The sequence below is a fragment of the Sphaeramia orbicularis genome, chromosome 12 (assembly GCF_902148855.1).
Source record: "Sphaeramia orbicularis chromosome 12, fSphaOr1.1, whole genome shotgun sequence".
NCBI lineage: Eukaryota > Metazoa > Chordata > Actinopteri > Kurtiformes > Apogonidae > Sphaeramia > Sphaeramia orbicularis.
In genome coordinates this window covers 50,685,248-50,704,700 of record NC_043968.1, presented here as the reverse complement: position 1 = coordinate 50,704,700, position 19,453 = coordinate 50,685,248, and the positions used below count along the sequence as shown (strand labels likewise).

At 37.2% G+C, this 19,453-nt stretch overlaps 1 protein-coding gene across 2 annotated transcripts; it reads left to right on the top strand.

Moving 5' to 3' along the window:
* Positions 1 to 70: 70 nt before the first annotated feature.
* On the top strand, positions 71 to 19,393 carry rbm18 (RNA binding motif protein 18). Of its 2 annotated transcripts, none has more exons than XM_030149348.1 (6): positions 71 to 283; positions 1,357 to 1,470; positions 8,014 to 8,140; positions 9,786 to 9,866; positions 14,909 to 15,009; positions 17,536 to 19,393. In XM_030149348.1, exons 2-6 carry the CDS (start codon positions 1,364 to 1,366, stop codon positions 17,717 to 17,719), a joined length of 600 nt encoding a protein of 199 aa, XP_030005208.1. In that variant the 5' UTR covers positions 71 to 283; positions 1,357 to 1,363; the 3' UTR covers positions 17,720 to 19,393. The 2 variants fall into 2 exon arrangements, with proteins under 2 accessions (XP_030005208.1, XP_030005206.1); XM_030149346.1 differs by having other exon boundaries at positions 9,786 to 9,872.
* The last annotated feature ends 60 nt before the right edge of the window (positions 19,394 to 19,453 follow it).

Sequence of the window (19,453 nt, the reverse complement as noted above, 5' to 3'; positions counted from 1 at the left end):
TGTATTGTCGTTTCTATCTCATACGGGAGACGCCTTTAACAGAATGCAGCGTCTCCCCGCTGCCACTCGAGTTACAACATCAACCAGCGCCTTTGTTGTCAGACTAGTCTAGCAAACGTCTTCGAAATAGCAAAACACTGATCATTTTATAGAAAGAAAACATCCTCCAATTCTCCACAATGATTATTTTTATATTTTGACGGTACTCGTTCATCCCGAGGGTGGGATTAGTTCGGTTTTGAGTCGGAAGAAGACAGTGTTATTAAGGAGGAAGCTCGAAAAGGTAATTGATTATTTAGCACTTAGCTTAGGTAGCCGCTAAATGAACTTAACTGTTTAACTAAATCTGGGCTTTAACCGTTTAGTAGCTTATTTATCTAAAATGAACTGAACCTCTTACAGGCTCGATGACTGACAGGAGTACATATTTACGCAATAATCGTCTGTAATCTGTTAACTGCTCTCAACGTCGTCTATCAGATAGCAGTTAGCTAAGATACCGACAGCATCAGCTAATGAAACGTTCCCGAAATGGAAGCAAATTTTTGTCCTCTTTAGATTTTTATGAGAATATAATGTAACTGTCGCGATTTCATGAGTATGTCTAGATCACCATCACAAGTAAAGTATCTGGATTGTGAAGAGAAGCAGAGAAAACATAATAATAGAAAGATGTTACTGATTATATTTGACAATACCATTACTATTAGTTTATACATTTCATTCATACACTATATTCTGCTAAAGGAAACTGCAAATTATTTGGAGTGTGTTGAATCATTGAAAACGACATCGGAAATTGTCACAATTGCATAATTGTAATTGCAGCTGTGCAGGACGCCTGTGTGTATTGTACTAATAACAAAAAGGTGATCACAGATTTTCTGAATTGCTTACAGAAGTCTTTTGATATTGTGTTAGCCGATTTCCCATGAAGTAACACACAAAAGCTTGTTTTTAAAGTACAGCATGCGTTTGTATTTGCCTAGAATCAGTATCACAAAGTTGTAAGAGTTAATCTAAATCATTATTAAAAGTGATAGTTAATAGAGAGCCAACTAGGCCAAGCTTTTTGTCTGTTTACATTATTTGGTCAGAAGTCACTGGCTGTGCTGAATCTCTGTTTGACAGCATGACAGCAGTGGACCTACTGGAACACTTGCAGTCCATTATCCATGCTAATCTTATGAATTACCTCCTGTCAGGTGAAGACCCACAGATTCCCTTATGATTTGTCAACGGGCATGTGGCAAAGTTTCCACTAAAGATGTTCATGTACACTCATATTATTAAATATCAAGTTACTGATTCTATGTGTCTTCATTTACCTTTTTTTCCTCACCTTAATTTTTCAAGAGGAGAGATGTCATCTGCAGCAGAGACGGTGGAAAATGCCTCCATCATTTCAGAGAGTGTGGCTCATGAGGGGAACCGCTTGTGGATAGGCAACATCGATCCCAAAATTACAGAGTGAGTAAAATTCTGTTAAGTTTTATTTATATAGTCCAATGAACTGCTTAAATCAGAGGTGTCAAACTCATTTTAGTTCAGGGGCCACATTCAGCCAAATGTGATCTGAAGTGGGCTGGACCAGTAAAATAATAACATAGCCTAATAATATATAGCTAATGTCAACTCCAATTTTTCCTCTATGGTTTAGAATGAAAAAAGTAAAATTACATAATGAAAATCTTTACATCTATAAACTACCCTTTAAAACAATGTGAATTACATGAACAACTGAAATTTCTTCAGAAAAACAAGGTCAATTTTAAGAATATTGTCCCTCAATTTATTATTTACACATGTGCATTACAACTTACAGATCACAGTGGATCTATAAATACACAAAGCATTTAGTAATAGGCAGAATATTGTTAAAATTACACTTACTTCTCTTACCTCATAACATTTTAGGTTGTTTATATTTGTTTAGGTTATCCACATTTTTTGTGAAATTTGGCGTTGTGAGTGTTTATAGGTTATTATGATAGTATTTTACTGGTCTGATCCACTTGAAATTGAATTGGTCTGTATGTGGCCCTGAACTAAAATGATTGTTAATATCCAAGTATAATTTTTGCATTTCACCAATTCATCCCACGGGCTGGACTGGACCCTTTGCTGGGCTGGATTTGGCTCCTGGGCCACATGTTTGACTCCCCTGGCTTAAATCCTTCCCTGCTCTCAGTTAATCCCACATACTGCATGAGTTTGCCATTCTTTGAGGCCTGCAACATCTCTTGCTGACAGTTTCTGTAATTCACCAAACTTTAGTGCAATTATCAGTTTTAGATAATTGGTGAGAGTAACAAAAGACACCAGTGTGTTTGTTGCATCTCAGCATACATCTCAAAATCAGAATATAGATAAAAACTGAAAGTATTGGTCAGAAAGCTGTAATATTACCATATTTTACAACATCCTATTGGGACATGTTACATATTTCACTAAAATGAATTTAAACATGAACCATCTAAATGAAGAACGTAAGTAGTCTATGTTATGAATCTGAGACATTGCTCTTTAACATGCCTGGCTCTGCCTTTTAGAGAGGTAAAGCATTGTGTGTGCATGTATGATTGATTAACTGTGTTCATAGTGTGTGTTTGTGTGTACGTGTGTGTCACATGCTGAGACTGAGCAGACAGGGCCGGGTGTGTGAAAGAGAGGCAGCGAGGCGTGGAGACCTGCTCTGCTAAGGACCAGCCATCATTCTTCACTCACCTGCTCTGTTTACTCTCTCTGTGTCAATCTGTGTATGTGTGTGTGTGTGTATGAGCATGTTCAGTTGATGTTTGGGTGTTTGCATGGCAGCTGGTGGAGGTGCACACTCACACACAGCGAGGTGTCTGTATATACTTTTAAGTGTCTTATCTTACACATCATCTACTTCTTTAGACATCCTTGTGTTGTTGAGTTTGAGTGTAAAGTTTTAGTGGGTACATTATGTGTGTGCTCTTGAGTACAATGTGATGGAGAGGAGGCAGTTTTTTTTTTTTTTAAACTAAGGGGTGTGTTTGTGTGCCTGTGGGGGCTCCTTGAGAATGTACGGGCTGCAGCTCTGGTGGGCGTCTAGACAGGCGTTTCCTTCCCCTCTGCCTGCTCTGCTCTACTTCTACTTAAATAGCCCACTACCTCACAGTATGGAGGGAAAACAAGAGAAATGCCCGTGGCCTCTGCTGCTGATTGGGAAGATTAATTAGCTCCCAGGTAGCATATGTAGTACTCCCTCTGTCCCTGTAAACCGCGTTCAGTACATTTACAGAAGGAGGTATGGATGGTGCTGAACATATGCATACATGACATGAATAGTGAATGAATATTTGGGTTAGCCAGGTACGTTATAAAGACATACATTTTTTAACAGAGTTTTGCCAGTTAATCAGCTGCCAATGAATGAGTTTTGTATTTTGAGGAATTATTTGATTCACTAATAAAGAAAAATGGTACTAAGTCTTATCTGCAGAAAAATCTTAGCTGTATAACAAAGATTGCTTTGAAAATTTTACATTTTCTAACATTTTATCAATTAATAAAGTCATGCACAAAGATCAACATGAAGCCCACCTTTAGCCTCAGTCTTAAAATTGCAGAAAAATAGCAATGTGGCTAAAACTCTCAAGCAGTTGTCAGTATTTATTGATCAAAATGTTGTGGAGGTTAAGTTTGGCTTTGCTCTAGTTGGTCTGGTTCAAGTATGAGATCAATAAAGATGTGATAACGTAAACAAACTATTCTCTCTGTGTCTGACACTATCATGCCAACTCATTTACTCATTTTGATGTGCTTTTGGAGGAGTTTAATCACATATTAAATTAAGTTGTATAAGGTTTAGTGTATCACAAATATTCTCTTTGGTTGAATTTCAATGTAGGTGTTGATTTTCTAAGCTGTCACTGTTTCCCTCATTGTACAATTTTGGAACACCTCATCAGGATGAGATATCTGCCACCTTTTTTCAACATTATTAATCAACAGTTACTTCAGAGTTTCAAATGGTACCTATAATTTAACATTTAATGATAATTTTAATGATGATTTTAATTAATAATTATAAAAATAAATAAATAAATGTAGATTATCTTGCTTATTCATCAATTATTATGGCTTCAAAATGTTGTGTTAAGCTTTGTGTTACATATTCAGCATTAAGGATTTTTTTTTTCATTTGCATAATTTTGACTGAAGTCTCCTCTCTACAAGAGGAATGAATGACATGCGACAGATCAAAAGTTACGGTGACGCTCAGATTTCTGGGAAATCGGTTAAATTACCAGTAATCACTTGTATGTCTCTTACACCTCCTTATTAAAACGATCTTCTCGGAGCTCATGCAGTTTCCATTCAGATACTTTCTTTAAATCTTTCCTTTCAGTGTTTGCTCGCACAGCAGGTGTAACTGCTGCTTTCACCACATATTCATGTTTCTCCCCTTTTGGCACTTCACAAAGTAACTTTCTCCTCAGTGGTAATCTATCACCCTTTTTCCACTTTGTTCTCTCTCTGGACCTCCTGTCACATTTTAAGGTGGGCACCTGAAACTTGATGCAATTTTACTAATGAAAGCAAATCATAACTCATCTCTTCACACGCGTTGTTCTGTAAAAACTTTGAAGTGTCTCCCTGAAGATGGATAGCCAGAAAGTCAAAACTTTCCTCCTCCTCTCTAAATTTTTTCCCCTCTGACCTACACCGTTTCTGGACCAAACCTTTTGTCTTATCTTTTTCTGGACTGGACTCACATTCCCCCTTTTCCTTCCTTCCTCTTCTGTGCTTCCTACCTCTTGTATCTCTCCTACCTGGCTCTCAACCTCCTCTGGCTTCTCACCTCGTCTCTTCTTTTGGCTTACCCTCCTCTTCCTCCACCTTTCACCTTACCGTCAACATCCCTTCTCTGAACTTTAGTCTCCCTTTCCTCCCTCCTCTCCTCCTCTTCCTCCGGTGTTTTTTACAGCCCCCAGGAGGAGCAGTCCATTGTGGCTTAGCTCGCAGCATCCAAAAATGTTCCTAGAGTGGCAGCCATTTAGTCTCACTTGCATATACAGGATGCTGTGTATTTTTATTTGGGTACTTAACAGTGCTATATGTGGTTGAATGCTATGCAACAAAAAAATCTATTTGGTATCATTTTGCTAGATATCAGCATCATGATATGAGTTACAATTTTAGCAGAATTGTCAAGTTTGCATTTAACTATCTCACTAAGAAAAATCTAAAAAAAAAAACATGATTGTATGTGTGTGTTTTTTTGTTTTTTGTTTTTTTCCAAACAAACAGGTTGCCTTGTATCTGGCCTGCATGATTTGTAGTCCAAGGCATGTGTCAAGCACCACAATGTGTCATGTAAAACAATATGTTGTGGCACATTTGTCAAATATTTGGGTGTTGCACTTGGCCACATATTGTAACTGTGTTAATAGTGTTGAAACATTCCCTTAAGAGTGTTTTAAAAAATTGAATCTGCATGAAGAGCAAAAACTACTAGAGTTCAGAGTGAGTTAAAAGGACTGACTATGAGGTCACTCTTTAGAGGTTTTTGTCTGCACAACGAGGCAGGTGCGCTAAATCCTCACATGGAAGCCGTGCAGGGTGTTGTCTGGGAAAAGCAGAACTTCTGCTCAGCCTGAAACCTCCAGGGAGTCGTAGAACAGTGGAAGACATTAGAACAACCTGTGGCTTAAACACACAGGTCACACTACATAGCCCACATTGAGGCTCACTTACGCACAACAGCATTCACGTCACTCATATTCTAATGACACACAAATACACACAAACCAATTCAGGATTAAAAATAACAAGCACCTAAAGCAGTGAATAGCTCCAGCATGAATTCCTCTTTATTGAGTTGTAGACAACACCTGAGGTCACACTGAGGCCCGGACAATCACACAACATAAACACACAAAACAAAGCACAAGAAGGTGTTTGGAGATTTTTTTGTCTTAAGTCTAGGGGCTGGAGATGGAAACTAGCAATAGCTATAATCTCCTTATGTGAATCATCAGTTATTACAGCTTGTTTGTAACAGGTAGAAATTATACTATGTAATGTGCATTGTCCCTATCAAATAAACTTAATAAATAAGTATTTTCAGATTACTGATTGTTGGTAAATTTTGTTTCATTCCACCGAAGTATTGTTGTTTCTTCTGTAGTTACCTGTCTTGTTTGAATGAGTCCAGAACAGTATTATGGATGCAGTAATCTAAAATCATTATCAGATGTCAACCCAGCTGGATTGGGTACCTGTGACAATGGCTCTGATCCATCAATTGACTTATTCAAATAATATAATAGTTAGTGCTGTCAGACGATTAATATTTTTAAATCAGATTAATTACAGGGTTGCTGTGGATTAATTTTGATTAATCACGATTAAATATCATTCATTTTTAATCTATATTAATCTCGTTTCATTTTGCATGAGCAAACAGACTCAAGAAAGAAGGGAATATATATGCACTTAACGTGTTTATTAAACACCTTCAACAGTTTCAACAAAACAACTTGAAACAACTGTTCTGTCTTGGGTTTTTTTATCCTCATATTTCCATCCAGAGGTCCAACATACTGTTTAGTGTCTTCCATCTTTATGGGTTGGTTCTGCTGCCTGTCATTACCAGATTAACTGCCCATTTGTTCATGCACAACGGTAACTCTACCTGGACAAACTGCCCCAAATGCGTTGGCGGAGACGTTCAGAGTCATTCTGTGCTGTAAATGGGTTAATTGCGTTTAAATTTTTAATCATGATGATGGATTAATCTGTGTTAACACGTTAATTTCTACAGCCCTAATAATAATTTAAACTGATTAGTACTGTGTGTGTTTATTTGTTACATTTTGTTTTGCTAAGTTAAAGCTAATCCTAGTGTTTCTTCACATATACATTGATAGTCTGTTCCACAAAGTGAGACACACATCTTATTAGAGTGAGACAGTACAGCAAAGGATCACATACTTTTGTCTCAATTTTACTTTCATTCTGGTGATTTCATTGAAGAAGGCTATCAGATGAAGCAAGATTACTTACTTGCACACACAATAAGAATATTGCACCAAAAAAAAGTTATAGAAAGCACTTGAAAACTAAAGGTGCAACACGTCTTCATTAAAGCGTCATCATCTTCTAAAGTCAGAAAACACCCTTTCTTACAATGTCAGAAAGAGTGACATTTAGAGTTTGCAACTCTTTGTGAGTTTGTTCCTAAATTTAATATGTTTGTTTTTGGCCTATGCCCAACCTTTTCCCCATGTTTAATGAATGTCAGTGCTGTAGTTTTTGTGTAAACCTGCTAAAAGCCAAAGAAACCAACAAGCAGAAGCTGGTTAAAGCCTATCCTCATTGGTGTAAATAAAGAACAGAGTGAAAAAGCACCTGTTACTCCACTACAGATGGAGACATTCAGTCAGCACCACCCATTACTCAGAACAGCACTAAAAGGACATACACTGTACAGCGTCCGTGAACCCAGTGCCTGGGCCTGTCAGTAGAAATAGTTTTCCCATGGCTGCATGTGATCAGTTACACGCACGCCTATAGTTTCCTCAATGACCACATATCTCTGTGCATTTGTACTGTGCAGTCCCATGCAGCTCCATTCAGTCAGTGGATGTTGTTTGTATAGAACTCAGTGCTCAGGGGGGATTTGAGGTTTCCTCTGTTTTATTCCCTCATTGTCCTGCTACTGTATCCTCAGTATTGTGTTAATAAGAGATTTACTGTCACTGGCCTGTCACACCAGCTGGCCTGCTGCTAAAAAGGTGTCGGGGAGAGAAAGCTGTCATTCTCATTAGCCTCACTTGGCAGATTCACAAAATGAAATAAAGCTTTTTACAGCATTGAGTGTAAATGATGCAAATTGTTAAATATATCAGTGTGGGTTCCTTTTGAATAATTATTGAAAAGAAAAAAAAAAATTAAATATTCTTAACACCCTATAAAATCCTTTTTTTGGTTTCTTCTTACATTTTTTTCTCTTCTGTGCTATGATTCTTCTTCTGTCAGGTACCACCTTGTGAAGTTGTTGGAGAAGTTTGGTAAGGTCAAACAGTTTGACTTCCTGTTCCACAAGTCTGGGCCTTTAGAGGGACAGCCACGAGGCTACTGCTTTGTCAACTTCAGCACCAGAGAGGTACATGCAACATAATATGATTTTTTTTTTCTCTATTAATAAATTATCTTCTTTGGCAGATCGAGTATCTAACGCAGAAAATAGTTACCTGTGAAGTATCTGTAGCTGTTTCTGTATACTTGTCTTGCAAATTTGAAGTGAACATGAGAAATCTCACAAAAATAAGTAAATGTTAATTAAATGTATTTTGGTTCTAGTGGATAAACCCATGCTGTCTGGTGCCATCAGAAGGTGGCGGTATAGACTGTTATGCATGACTGGAATAAAAAGAGGAAGCAAAGCAGTTGTTCGCCAAATGCTAAAAAACGTGGAGAAGAAACAAACAAAACCAGAAAGAGATGGAAAGAAGCTGTCAGAATCTTTGTTTTCATTGGGGAAAAAATGTTATTATTCTGTCAATTCATCCATGTTTAGTGAAGTGGAAGAACTGGAAACAGCTGATCAGTCCTGTGAATTAAATGTCTGCTTTGTCAGAACTGAAAGGTTTTTCCATCTAATATTTTAACTTTTTTTAAGAAATGGAAAAAATACCTTAAGCAAGTGTGAAAAATGTTTTTGCGATACTGAGTTTGTGAATTTTTTTAATCGTAGGGTTTCCATCCACCTTTTATGAAACTTAACTTCAAAATGCACATAAAATATATTAGAATAAAGCTTGTTTTAAATCACTGTATTTTGTTGTTATTTTAGTTGTGTGTTCTGTGCTTCAAGCAACATTACTCGTCTTTCCAAAGTGATTCCCAAATTGTCTTAAAACATTTTCATACTAATGCAGATGCTATTTTTAAAGGGGAAAAAGGTATTTTAGGAGATCAGTTTGTGTGCTTATAGTGATGTCACAAATTGCTGATTAATGTCTCCATCAATTCTGTGATCAATCTAACAAAGCGCAAAAACAGCTGTTGAACAATTACATGTTTTCCATTGTCCCTTATAAATAATCTTGCTTGAAAGTGTGGCATAAAACGCTTTCTTTGATGTACTTCTACTGTACATCAAATATGCTGCATCTTTCAAAGTTATTAGTCAAATTGCCAATAGTTTATAGGAGACATCTTAACATTGTCTGCACCTGATTGTGTGACTTACTGAAGTGGCCATTTTTCTTTAAAAAAAAAAACCCAAAAACTTCAAAGTAGTGCTGCTCAGGTTCAGCAGGCAGTTATTTGTTTTGGAGTGAGCCTGGGGATCATGATAAGCATCTAGTTTCACAGCTAGTGTCTATCAGTGGGATATGAATCCCTCCCAAAAGGATTATACAGAGGAAGTGGGTGTTTATCTTACACACTCACACACACTTAGACACTTGCACACAGATAAAGTACTTCATTATAATCATTTAGCTTCAAAGCCACTTACATGTCTGATGAGACAAACTTGTGTTTTCTCACACCGCTTCTTAAACACATAGACACACACACTTATATACACACACACACACCCCTCAGCTATGGCTGGTCTAAAGCAGAGTAGCATATCATCACCTCATATTGTTTCTGCCATCTCTCTGTCATGAAGGCTAATGATTTAATGACTAAAGTGCAATCATCAAGGCTGAATTTTAATCATAATTATAAGGAATCTATTCTTTGATCTTCCTATTTTCCTCTTTCTGTTCCCTGAATGTGTCTTCGGATATTTGCAGGAGGCAGAGCGGGCGATCCAGTGTTTAAATGGGAAGCTAGCCTTGTCTAAGAAGCTGGTTGTGCGATGGGCGCACGCACAGGTGAGGGTAAGTGTCATACTCAGATCCATTAAGCAAAACTGTACACTGTATACCTTTATAGTACAATAACACAAAACACATATTTATGATTCTGAGATGTAGCTGCAGTTTTATCTCCTCTAACAACTGACTAAATACAAATGATCGATGTAAAGTGGGAACATTGTCCTATGTGTTATCACTGTTGACAAGGTTACATAATGTGACTATTTTTAATTAGTTCATCAATGTAATTTTACTTATTACATTTAACTGCTTTTTTGTGTCTTTTCAAACTTATTATCTGAACAGGCTTAAAGATGCGAAGTCCTAAAAGCCTACATTTAAGCCAGACAGTGAAAACCTCACAATAGTAATGAACACTGATTACTGTTAAATGTTTATTAAAAGTGAGCAAAATTACAACTTTTCAGACTTTAAATGGAAATATTGGTAAGTATTCAGCATTGAAAGTTGTTCATAGAGCAGTATTTATTGATTTATTTACAGACGAGAGATTGTGTGAATTAATTCGAAAACAGTGCTTAAACTTTCAACTAGTATGGAGCCTCTCTTGATGTAGAAACAACTGACTTATAAACCATCATTCTTTGGATAAATTTGCATTTAAAATTTTATTGATCTGCATTCTTCAGTAATCCTGCAATATGAAAGGATCCAAAGCCACTGAATGAATGAATGAATAAATGCACATATGCTTTCTGTCAGAAGTATTATATTATAAACATGTATTTCCTTTATAATCACCAACATATTGGTTAGTAAATGTTTCCTCAGTTACATTTATTTTGTAATTTCCTTTTGATAGTGTTGTTTGCGGTGGTCAGACATGTTGATATGAGAGGAAAGATAAAGAAATGATCTTAATATGTCCTGTGACTGGAGTATGTGCAGCTGAAGTTCTATTCTGTGGTTTTATTTTCGTGTTTCTGCTGCAGTAGCCCATGCAGGGAGAGCAGTGGGATCCCAGCACAACCCATGCCTGTCTCTTAACAATAGACAGCCTACTGGCAAAGGGTGAAGGGATATCCTGTATAGAGACCAATCACACCCTACACACACACAAACACACATAGTAGAGAGGGGTCAGGGTCAATGCTGGCTGCCTCTAAGACAACACGTCGCTGGATAAATCTGTTCACAGATTCTCTGTGACTGGGCTCTGCTCACTGTTTCAACCAAAAATAGCTCTCAGTATTAATGCTATTGCAGAGAAAAGACTTCAGCTCTGCCCCTTCTCTTGTCAAATGCCTGTTTTAAAGACGGCTCGAGTCAACACTGTGTGCCCGTCTCACACACATCGGAATAGCTTTAGCTCTTTGCTATGGCAGATTTCATTTCAGATTGCTCATGAGGGTGGCTCTGATGTCCACCAACTTTTCTTGGATCACAGAATGTTTTTGTTCAAATTAAAATGTATTGTTTTCAGGGCATAAAAGGGAAAAAAAATATTTTGATTGTCTGTCTTTTCTGCAGCTGTGTGATATGTTTGAGGTAACGTTGGGCCTAAATGCCAGTTTAGTACCCGCAAGTAGTATTTTCAGTTCATCAGCTGAACTGCACGGCAGCCAAGCAAATGATGTGAGAACGCAGTCTGGGGGACGTGTTTCCTGTTTGCTTGTTTGCGGGTGTTGAAAGGCTGTGTGAAGGAGAGAATGAGTGAAAGTGATTGGCAGGTCAGACTAATCACATCACTGCTCACACGTCGGGATTGTTGTGCTTTTTATTGTAAACTCAGGTGGGTGTGTGTTTTTTCCCAAGGGAAGAAAACCTTAAGACGTTTAGGAATCATTGTCGCCAAAAGAATCGGCTGTTATTTATTCAGAAGACCTTCCTGTAGAAAATGAAAACACTTTAATAAAATCATCCCAGATTTTCCCCAAAGATCATGCCATTAAAAAGTTTCTAAAAGCAAAGACTAGTGACCTGTACTAGTGGGATTTCCACCAACGGTGCTTTGGTGCAGTGTTAACCTACTGCATGAAGAATAATTGACAGTTTTCCCTTGGTGAATACTTTGTAGTCGGCCTGTTTTCTCTGTCTCCAAAGTAACATCTAGGGTGATAGGAGTCAGTGAATGTCTGTCTGTGTTTTTAGATTTCTCTGCATACATGTCAACATTATTGCATGCTTGTGTTTTTTTTAAACTTCATAAATCACTATGACGAACACATTCTAAACATCCATCACTTCACAAATAACACTGTTAACCCTTTATAGGGCACTCATATGTACTCTGAAATACTCTGAAATTCAATATTTCAATCTTAAGTCTGTTATTGGAGAACAATACAAGACTTGTAGGAAATTTTTCAAAAAATGTTTTTGTTATGCAGAAAATCAAGGTATATGAAGTTACCATATTTGTTTCCTCTCCCATAAGTGGCAAAAACCCCCAAAAACAAGTGGGGCCAGGCACAACAAACCCTGCCCCTCATACATATTGTCGCTTATTTTGGCATCAGTCCAGCTGATGTCATCATGTCTATGCACGTGCTACTGTCAGCATATCAACTGCCTCTATATACGTGCCAAGTTTGAAGGAAATTGAAACAAAATTGATTTTTTTTATAGACGTGAAATCTCGTCCATTATAAGTAAATGGGAGGAAAAAAAGCTGTAAAAAATTTGAACTTTGACCTACTGTTCCCAAAATGTAATTAGATCTAGTCTGTGTCACTGGCAATTTATAAACCAAATTTGAAATGAATTCAACCAATAGTTTTGCTCTTAGAGTGTTAACAAAGAAACTAACAAACTGAACCAAAAACAATACCCCTTGCCTCCCCTTCAGGGGGTTCAGGGTAAATATAAAAAATACAAGAAAAACACATGTAAGGTGCTAGGAACATGTATTTTAGAACATTACAACATAAGTGCTGATCCACATCCACATTATCCCTTTGAACATCATTACATTAGTACCATTACTTCATGGTACCTAACAAAGCAGGTACACTCACTGTTCATGCAGAGGTGGACCTTACAGACCCTGTAGACCACATTGGACCTGAGATTGTTGCCTCACTGTCCTCACTGGAACTGTTGCTGTCACTATCTTTTAATGTGTGCAAAAATTACCAAAAATAGTCACTTGCTCAATAAAGGGTTAAACCTGAAATCTAATTAAACCTATAGTAGCTACTTCTAATTGTGCCTTTTGGGCCTCCAGGTTTCACTGAACAGACAAAGTAATCACTACATCTGTTGACATTTGGTTTAGTCTAACGTTACCATGACATTAGATAGAGACATTTTGCAGCCATGATTTATGGTTATTATACAGAAACAAATTCACAGAATACATACATATATATACATATATACAGAATTAAACTTATAATTTGTACAGTATCACCTTGAAACAAAAGGGAATACTTTCAACAGGAGGATGAATTTCAAAATTATAATTCTACTGTCCAGAATTTATATGTAATTTTGGAAATATCACACAGATAACAGACTATAATCTTGTGATTATATCCAATATCCAGCATGTTACATCATGATTGTCAGGTTATTACACCAATAATTTAACCAGAATACTTTTTTTTTTTTTAAATTTTGGAATGTCTTTGTTGGTGCTTTTTTTAAAAAAAAAACATATTTCCCCATTACTACTGTTCTTTTTTGTTGCTTTGTTACATAACTTTCAGTCATTTCACTCAGATTCATCACTTAATAGATGTTTTGGTCCACAGTGGTAATTACATGGTATTACTCACTCACTACCACTTCATTATTAAATCATTACACCAGTACTTCTTTGTTCTTATAGAGCTGTAACCTAATGTGCCACTGCATTTAATCATTTAGTTTGATTCCCATAACTGAAGCTTTGGCTGTGTATGTTACATTTGTCTGATGTGTGCCAGTATGTGTGATTGTATACATTCCTGTTACATGCCTTTAGGAATAGGTGGAAGGGAAGGGCCCTGGCCTGTGTAATGGTCATTGTTTTCGACCTATTCTTGGACATACATGTTATTTATTTCTTTGCACAGTATGTAAGATGCTATGTGTGCCTTTATGTAACTTGTACTATTACTGCAGGACTATTAAAAAGCATTATGTTCTCTGAAATGTCTGCTACTGCACTGAACGCAGGGGTTTATCACACTCGTTGCATGACTGTTATTTCGCTTTTGTCTCTTTTTTTTTTCTCCACAGGTTTGAAGAATTCATTGTTGGCTGGTGCAGATGTTTGGAAGGTGGTTTTGAAAGGAATGAGTGCAGACGTTGGTTGTTGCTCTTCAGCTGCTCCCACTTTATCCTCCCTCATCCCTTAGGGTGTGATATTGAGCTGGACACGCAGCTCTGCTTGGTTACTGTCTGTTTGAGCAGACACAAATAAAATCAATACCCGAGTTTAATAAGGTTCATCTTTGTGGGAGGAAGCTGGAGTTGACTCTCCAGAGAGCTGCTGTCAGTGTTTATTATGACTTCTGACAGTCTCAGAATGTTTGGCTGACATATTCTGTCTACTTCTCTTTCCTCTGTTCAACATCGTCCAGTTCAACCCTAGCGCTAAAGTTTGTCTTGAGTGCATCTAAATACAGGTGTACTCACACTGAGAACACATGACAGTACCTATGTACTTGATTGTTAAGGTTTTAAGTTTCCATCTGCCATGAAGTCTTCTGATTTACATTCTGCACAACATGCTGAGTAAAGGTTGTTCTTATAGAAGCCACAAGAAAAAGACATAACAATGACATGATTTCTACTGATGTTTTTGTCCATGTTGAGCAAAATCCAGTTTAACTGTTCACCGGAGTTCTCAGATGCATTTATTTTAGATATGTTCAGGTTCTTTTTATGCAAAATGAGCAGGATATGAACCTATTTCTGTTCACTCATTGCTGATTCCCTTTTTGATTTTATCTGGTTTATATTGATGTGTCTCTGTCTCCTTGTTCTCTTTTTTTTCCTCCTCTTCCTGTGTTTGTCTGTCCAATGTTTCCATCACGTTTATCTGGATCACTTTTTGTTTTTGGTTGGGTGTGTATGTTTGGGGGGGGGGGGTTGCTTCTCATCTGCAGAGGTTCGAAGGTTTCCGAAATGACAAGACGATGCCTTCGAGCCTGGAACCATCATCCAGCGGTGCATCAGAAGACGGCGCCATAACAACCAACCACCTCAGGTCAGTTCCCTCACACACAGAATCATCACGTTTTTATCCACTCTCTTTCCATCCCTCAGTTTATGTCTGACCTGAAATAGCAACCCATCCACCAGAATGAAATGTTGTTATTGTGTGTTTCTGCAAACCATGGATACGAGTAATCTCAACATTTGTGGACTATAAATGTTTCATATCAACATTTCTAGGTATGTGTTTAAAAGTATTGTAGTCTTTGGTGATTTCATGATGCTTTTGCCATTTTGAGTGAACAGAATGACAACCATGTCTCAGAAACAGACACTGGCAGCGCTTCATCTGGGTTACAAAAAGACACCAGGGCCTTGGTTTCATACAGAAAACATCAGCAAAAATGTGATTTTAGAATTTAAATGACACAGTCCTTTCTAAACCATAAATAAAGTGCTTTTATCACCTAAACCTGAAAATGGAGTTAAAAAATAACAGAATAACTGAATCAACCCTAGATCAATAACACTGCCTCCACCAGCTTGTACTGTAGACACAAGGCATGATGGGTAATCACTTCATCCACCTCTTTTTTTTCTGCCCACATTTCTTCTTTGATAGTTCACCTTTATTCTTTCAGGTTTTAAAATATTGCACCAGGCCATTTTTAACCCAATTCTAATAGTCTCAGCAACTCCTTAGTTCTTTTCTTTGCAGGCTAATAGTTTGCTCCCTCCTGAAACAGTAGTACAGCAGACTAAGATCTTTTCTACTGAATATGTCTCATGACATGGCCATTTAAGAAATGAGAAGCTACTCACTGCATCAGTTTGAGTTAAATAACTTATTTCCAGTTAAAACATAATCACTGCAGTAATTGTCCAGTGGAGGGAACCTACCTACTAGTTAAATCCATTTGATGATCTGAAAACCCACACTTGTGTCTCAGTCTGGACAAGAGGCTTAAAGGAGTCATATTCTCCTAAACCTACTTTTTTATTCTTTGGTACATTATTTGTTTATTTGGACCCTAATAGTTAGAATTTGAACCCTCCAGGTGCTGCAAAGTTGTCTTTATATTCATTTTGGCAAAAATCGAGTGGATTTCTACAACTTGTTTTAATTCCTGGTTAATTTGTTGCGTCTATAACTAGTTACGTCACGACATTTGCACATATAAGGTCAAGACTTCAGACAAACATTTCTCCGAGTACGACATAATTGTTTGCCAGCAGCAGTGGTTGTAGTCCATACTGAAAATACATCCAAACTTCGAGCCACTTAACTAAAATGTTAAGTTGTTGGTTGAACGGGACAGAGCAGCACAACCAACAACCTGGAGGGGGTGGGGCGTGAAGTGGCTCATTTGCATTTAAAGGGCCAGCGCTCAAAACGACCTTTCTGGTGTCATTACTCGGAAATAGGGTTGAAGATGGACCTGTGGAGTTGAATTAATGACAAATTCAGACCCAAGCATAGCATTTACAGTTTATGTAGACCACCTCTGCTCTGCTGATGCTAACCTTCTCACCCCCATCACTAAGACCAAATTCTGTACCCTGGGTGACAGAGCTTTTGCCATCGCCACCCCAACCCTCTGGAACTCCCTACCCCTTCACATCTAGAACTCTGACACATTCACCTCATTCAGAAGCCAACTCAAATCTCACCTCTTCAGATCATGTGAAAACTGACTGCCTGTTCCACCCTCATCTACCTTCTCTCATGTGTTTTCTTTTTCTTTATGTATCTCTACCTTTTTGTATGAGTATTTGTTCTTTGTTTGCCCTTTAGTATTAACTCCATATCTGTTTTACACGTTTGCTGTGGGTTCATCTTTTGGCTGTTTATTGTAAAGCGTCTTTGAGCACATAGAAAAGCGCTATATAAAACCGATGTGTTATTATTATTATTATTATTATTATTATTATTATTATTATTATTATTATTATTATTATTACTACAGGGAAATGTTTTAAAATGCATAATTCCATTTAAAAAAGCAAAATATCACCCCTTTAAACAATCCTGCAGATATCACACCCAAAAGCAAAGAAGACTACTCTTTATACAAACGAACTTGGAAATGATAAAAAAAAAAAAAAAAAAAACACCATTCTGGTGTTTTACTGTTAGTTATTTTGAGCTCTTGCAGAGATAATCCAATAAGTGTATTAAACTATCATGCTTATTCAGAGAAAAGCCCACACACTTCAGTTTTAGTGTAACTCTCCAGATTAGTCTTTCCACACAGCAAAAAGCAGAAATATCAACATCTTTTTTTCCCTTTTCCCCTGATGCTCCTTTTAAATGCAGTTTTTTTTCCGCATTCACTCTTCTCCCCCCCCCCCCTTTTTTTTCAGTTTTGTCTCGCTTATTGAAATTCTGTTTTATTAATTTAAAAAACGCATTTTCCACTGTTTATCTTGCGCAGCTTGTAATCTTTTTCTAGTAGTTGTGATCAACTGTACTGATGCAGCCTCTGTTCATTCATCTGTCACCCTCAGTACCAGCTCTCTCTGTTCTTTAACCTCTCCTCTCCTTAAACATCTCCCCTCTCCTCTATTTCCCCTCTAGTACGAGTGCTAAGATCCGTGCCATTGAGGCCAAGCTCCAGATGATGGAGGAGAATCCTGATGATGACTACTCAGGCCCGTCGGCGTACGTTTACAACAAACCGCCAGAGAGGAAACGCTGGGAGCCCTACTCTAAATCACACCACAATAACCAGAGCAGGCCCTTCCGCAAGTTTAGAAGATGACCCATCCTCCTACTCTTAATAGAGACCCCCTCCCCCTGCACTGCTCCACAGCCACAACCCACACACTCGCACACAAACAGACTATTTTCCAGATATAATATGGAAAGAAATGAGTTGAAGAACCTGTTTAAGTGCACCCAGACTCTTTGGGAGTAATCACAGCAATCATGGACAAATGCCTTTTTTGGTTCCAGGTTTATTATTAGTTATTTTGTCTAGAATATGTCCTGTACCTGACGCCTGTGTCTCAGTCTGCTTTCTCACTGTTGCAGACATTCAACACAGGTGGATCATACAGCTGTGAGTCACATGATGCAAAGCTACCGTGAAGACAAATGTTATTTTTAAGGAGCCGAAATGCTAATATTGTATACTTTTTGACATGTTTTTCTACTTTCAGATCATATTATTTAAAAGCGAAATACTTTTGGAATTTTAAAAGGCCTTTCTCTGCAGCGTTGTTTTCATTCAAGACTTTGCTGAAGATTGAGGAAAAAAGATTTAGAATATTTCTGAATGAATGAGTGAAACATTAGGACACAAGCCTCTCAGTGGTATTTACTGTCATTTGCAGTATTTTGTGTTATCTTGTATCAGGTTTTTTTTTTTTTTTTTTGAGTCAATTTTTATACAGCTGTAGTCCTACTCTTTTACTGACTCTTGTGTGGTGTGTTTTGCCGTTTCCTTTTTCCACATTGTCTTTAATTTGTTTTATTTTGAATTAAAACAAATTATATCACATCCACACTGTGGTGTTTTATGCAATTTTGTAAATTGTATCTATATGTTGGTGTTTTTGAGCTGTCAAACTGGATTTATATATGAAATGTATCGTCGTGATTAACATCTAAATACATTTTGGTTTTGATTAGTGAATATAGTGGTAAACCATATACATTTTATTAATGTCAGATCTATATTTAATTGAAAACTTTATACAAATCAATGCTATAAAAAAAGGATTTAAATGTGTTGCCAAACCATTGTCATGTTGAAATCCTGTTGTTTTTAGGAATATTTTTAATTTGTATTTTTAAAAACTAAATTATAAAGATTGTTTTCATCATAATATTCTGACAATAGTGGAGCACAACACTTGTCAAGCTGATTTAAGTTTTTTTTTTTTTGTAGCTGGTGTGCGTTGTAAATTTGTAAAACCACATTCAAGTCAAAACCAGAAAATATGTCGTCGAGATAAAGTCTTAAATTCTCAGGATGAGCATCTACGGAGCAGAATAAGAGATTAAAGAAAATAACTACAGCCTGGATACACAATAATTGGACCAGATTAACGATCTTACAGTAAGGTTTTCTGTGTGTGGGGGAATAAAACCCAACCTTTTTACAGTATTCGGCCTTTTTTCAGCTTCTTTCGATTGCGTTTTAATGGTCAGTAGTTGAGATGAACCTCTGTCATAGCGGCTTCTGCTCATTCTGCCTGTTTATCTGTTAAATTAAAGCCGTGGTTGCATTTTGACCGTTTCTCCTCTATGATGATGAATAGACTTTTGTAAGTCGTGGTTTATTTTGACGGGATCATTTGTGGACCACAGGTTTACAGATCGGACACGGACACACTAATGATTGACACATCGATCTGATCTGGTTTGGCCTCTAACACGTCCTGTAATTATGAACCCTAATTTTCTATAAACGCCCTTCCCTTTGCATTTGGAAAAAATAATAGACATTTAAAATATATCAGTTGTCATTGATTTCGTTAGAATTTCGTTA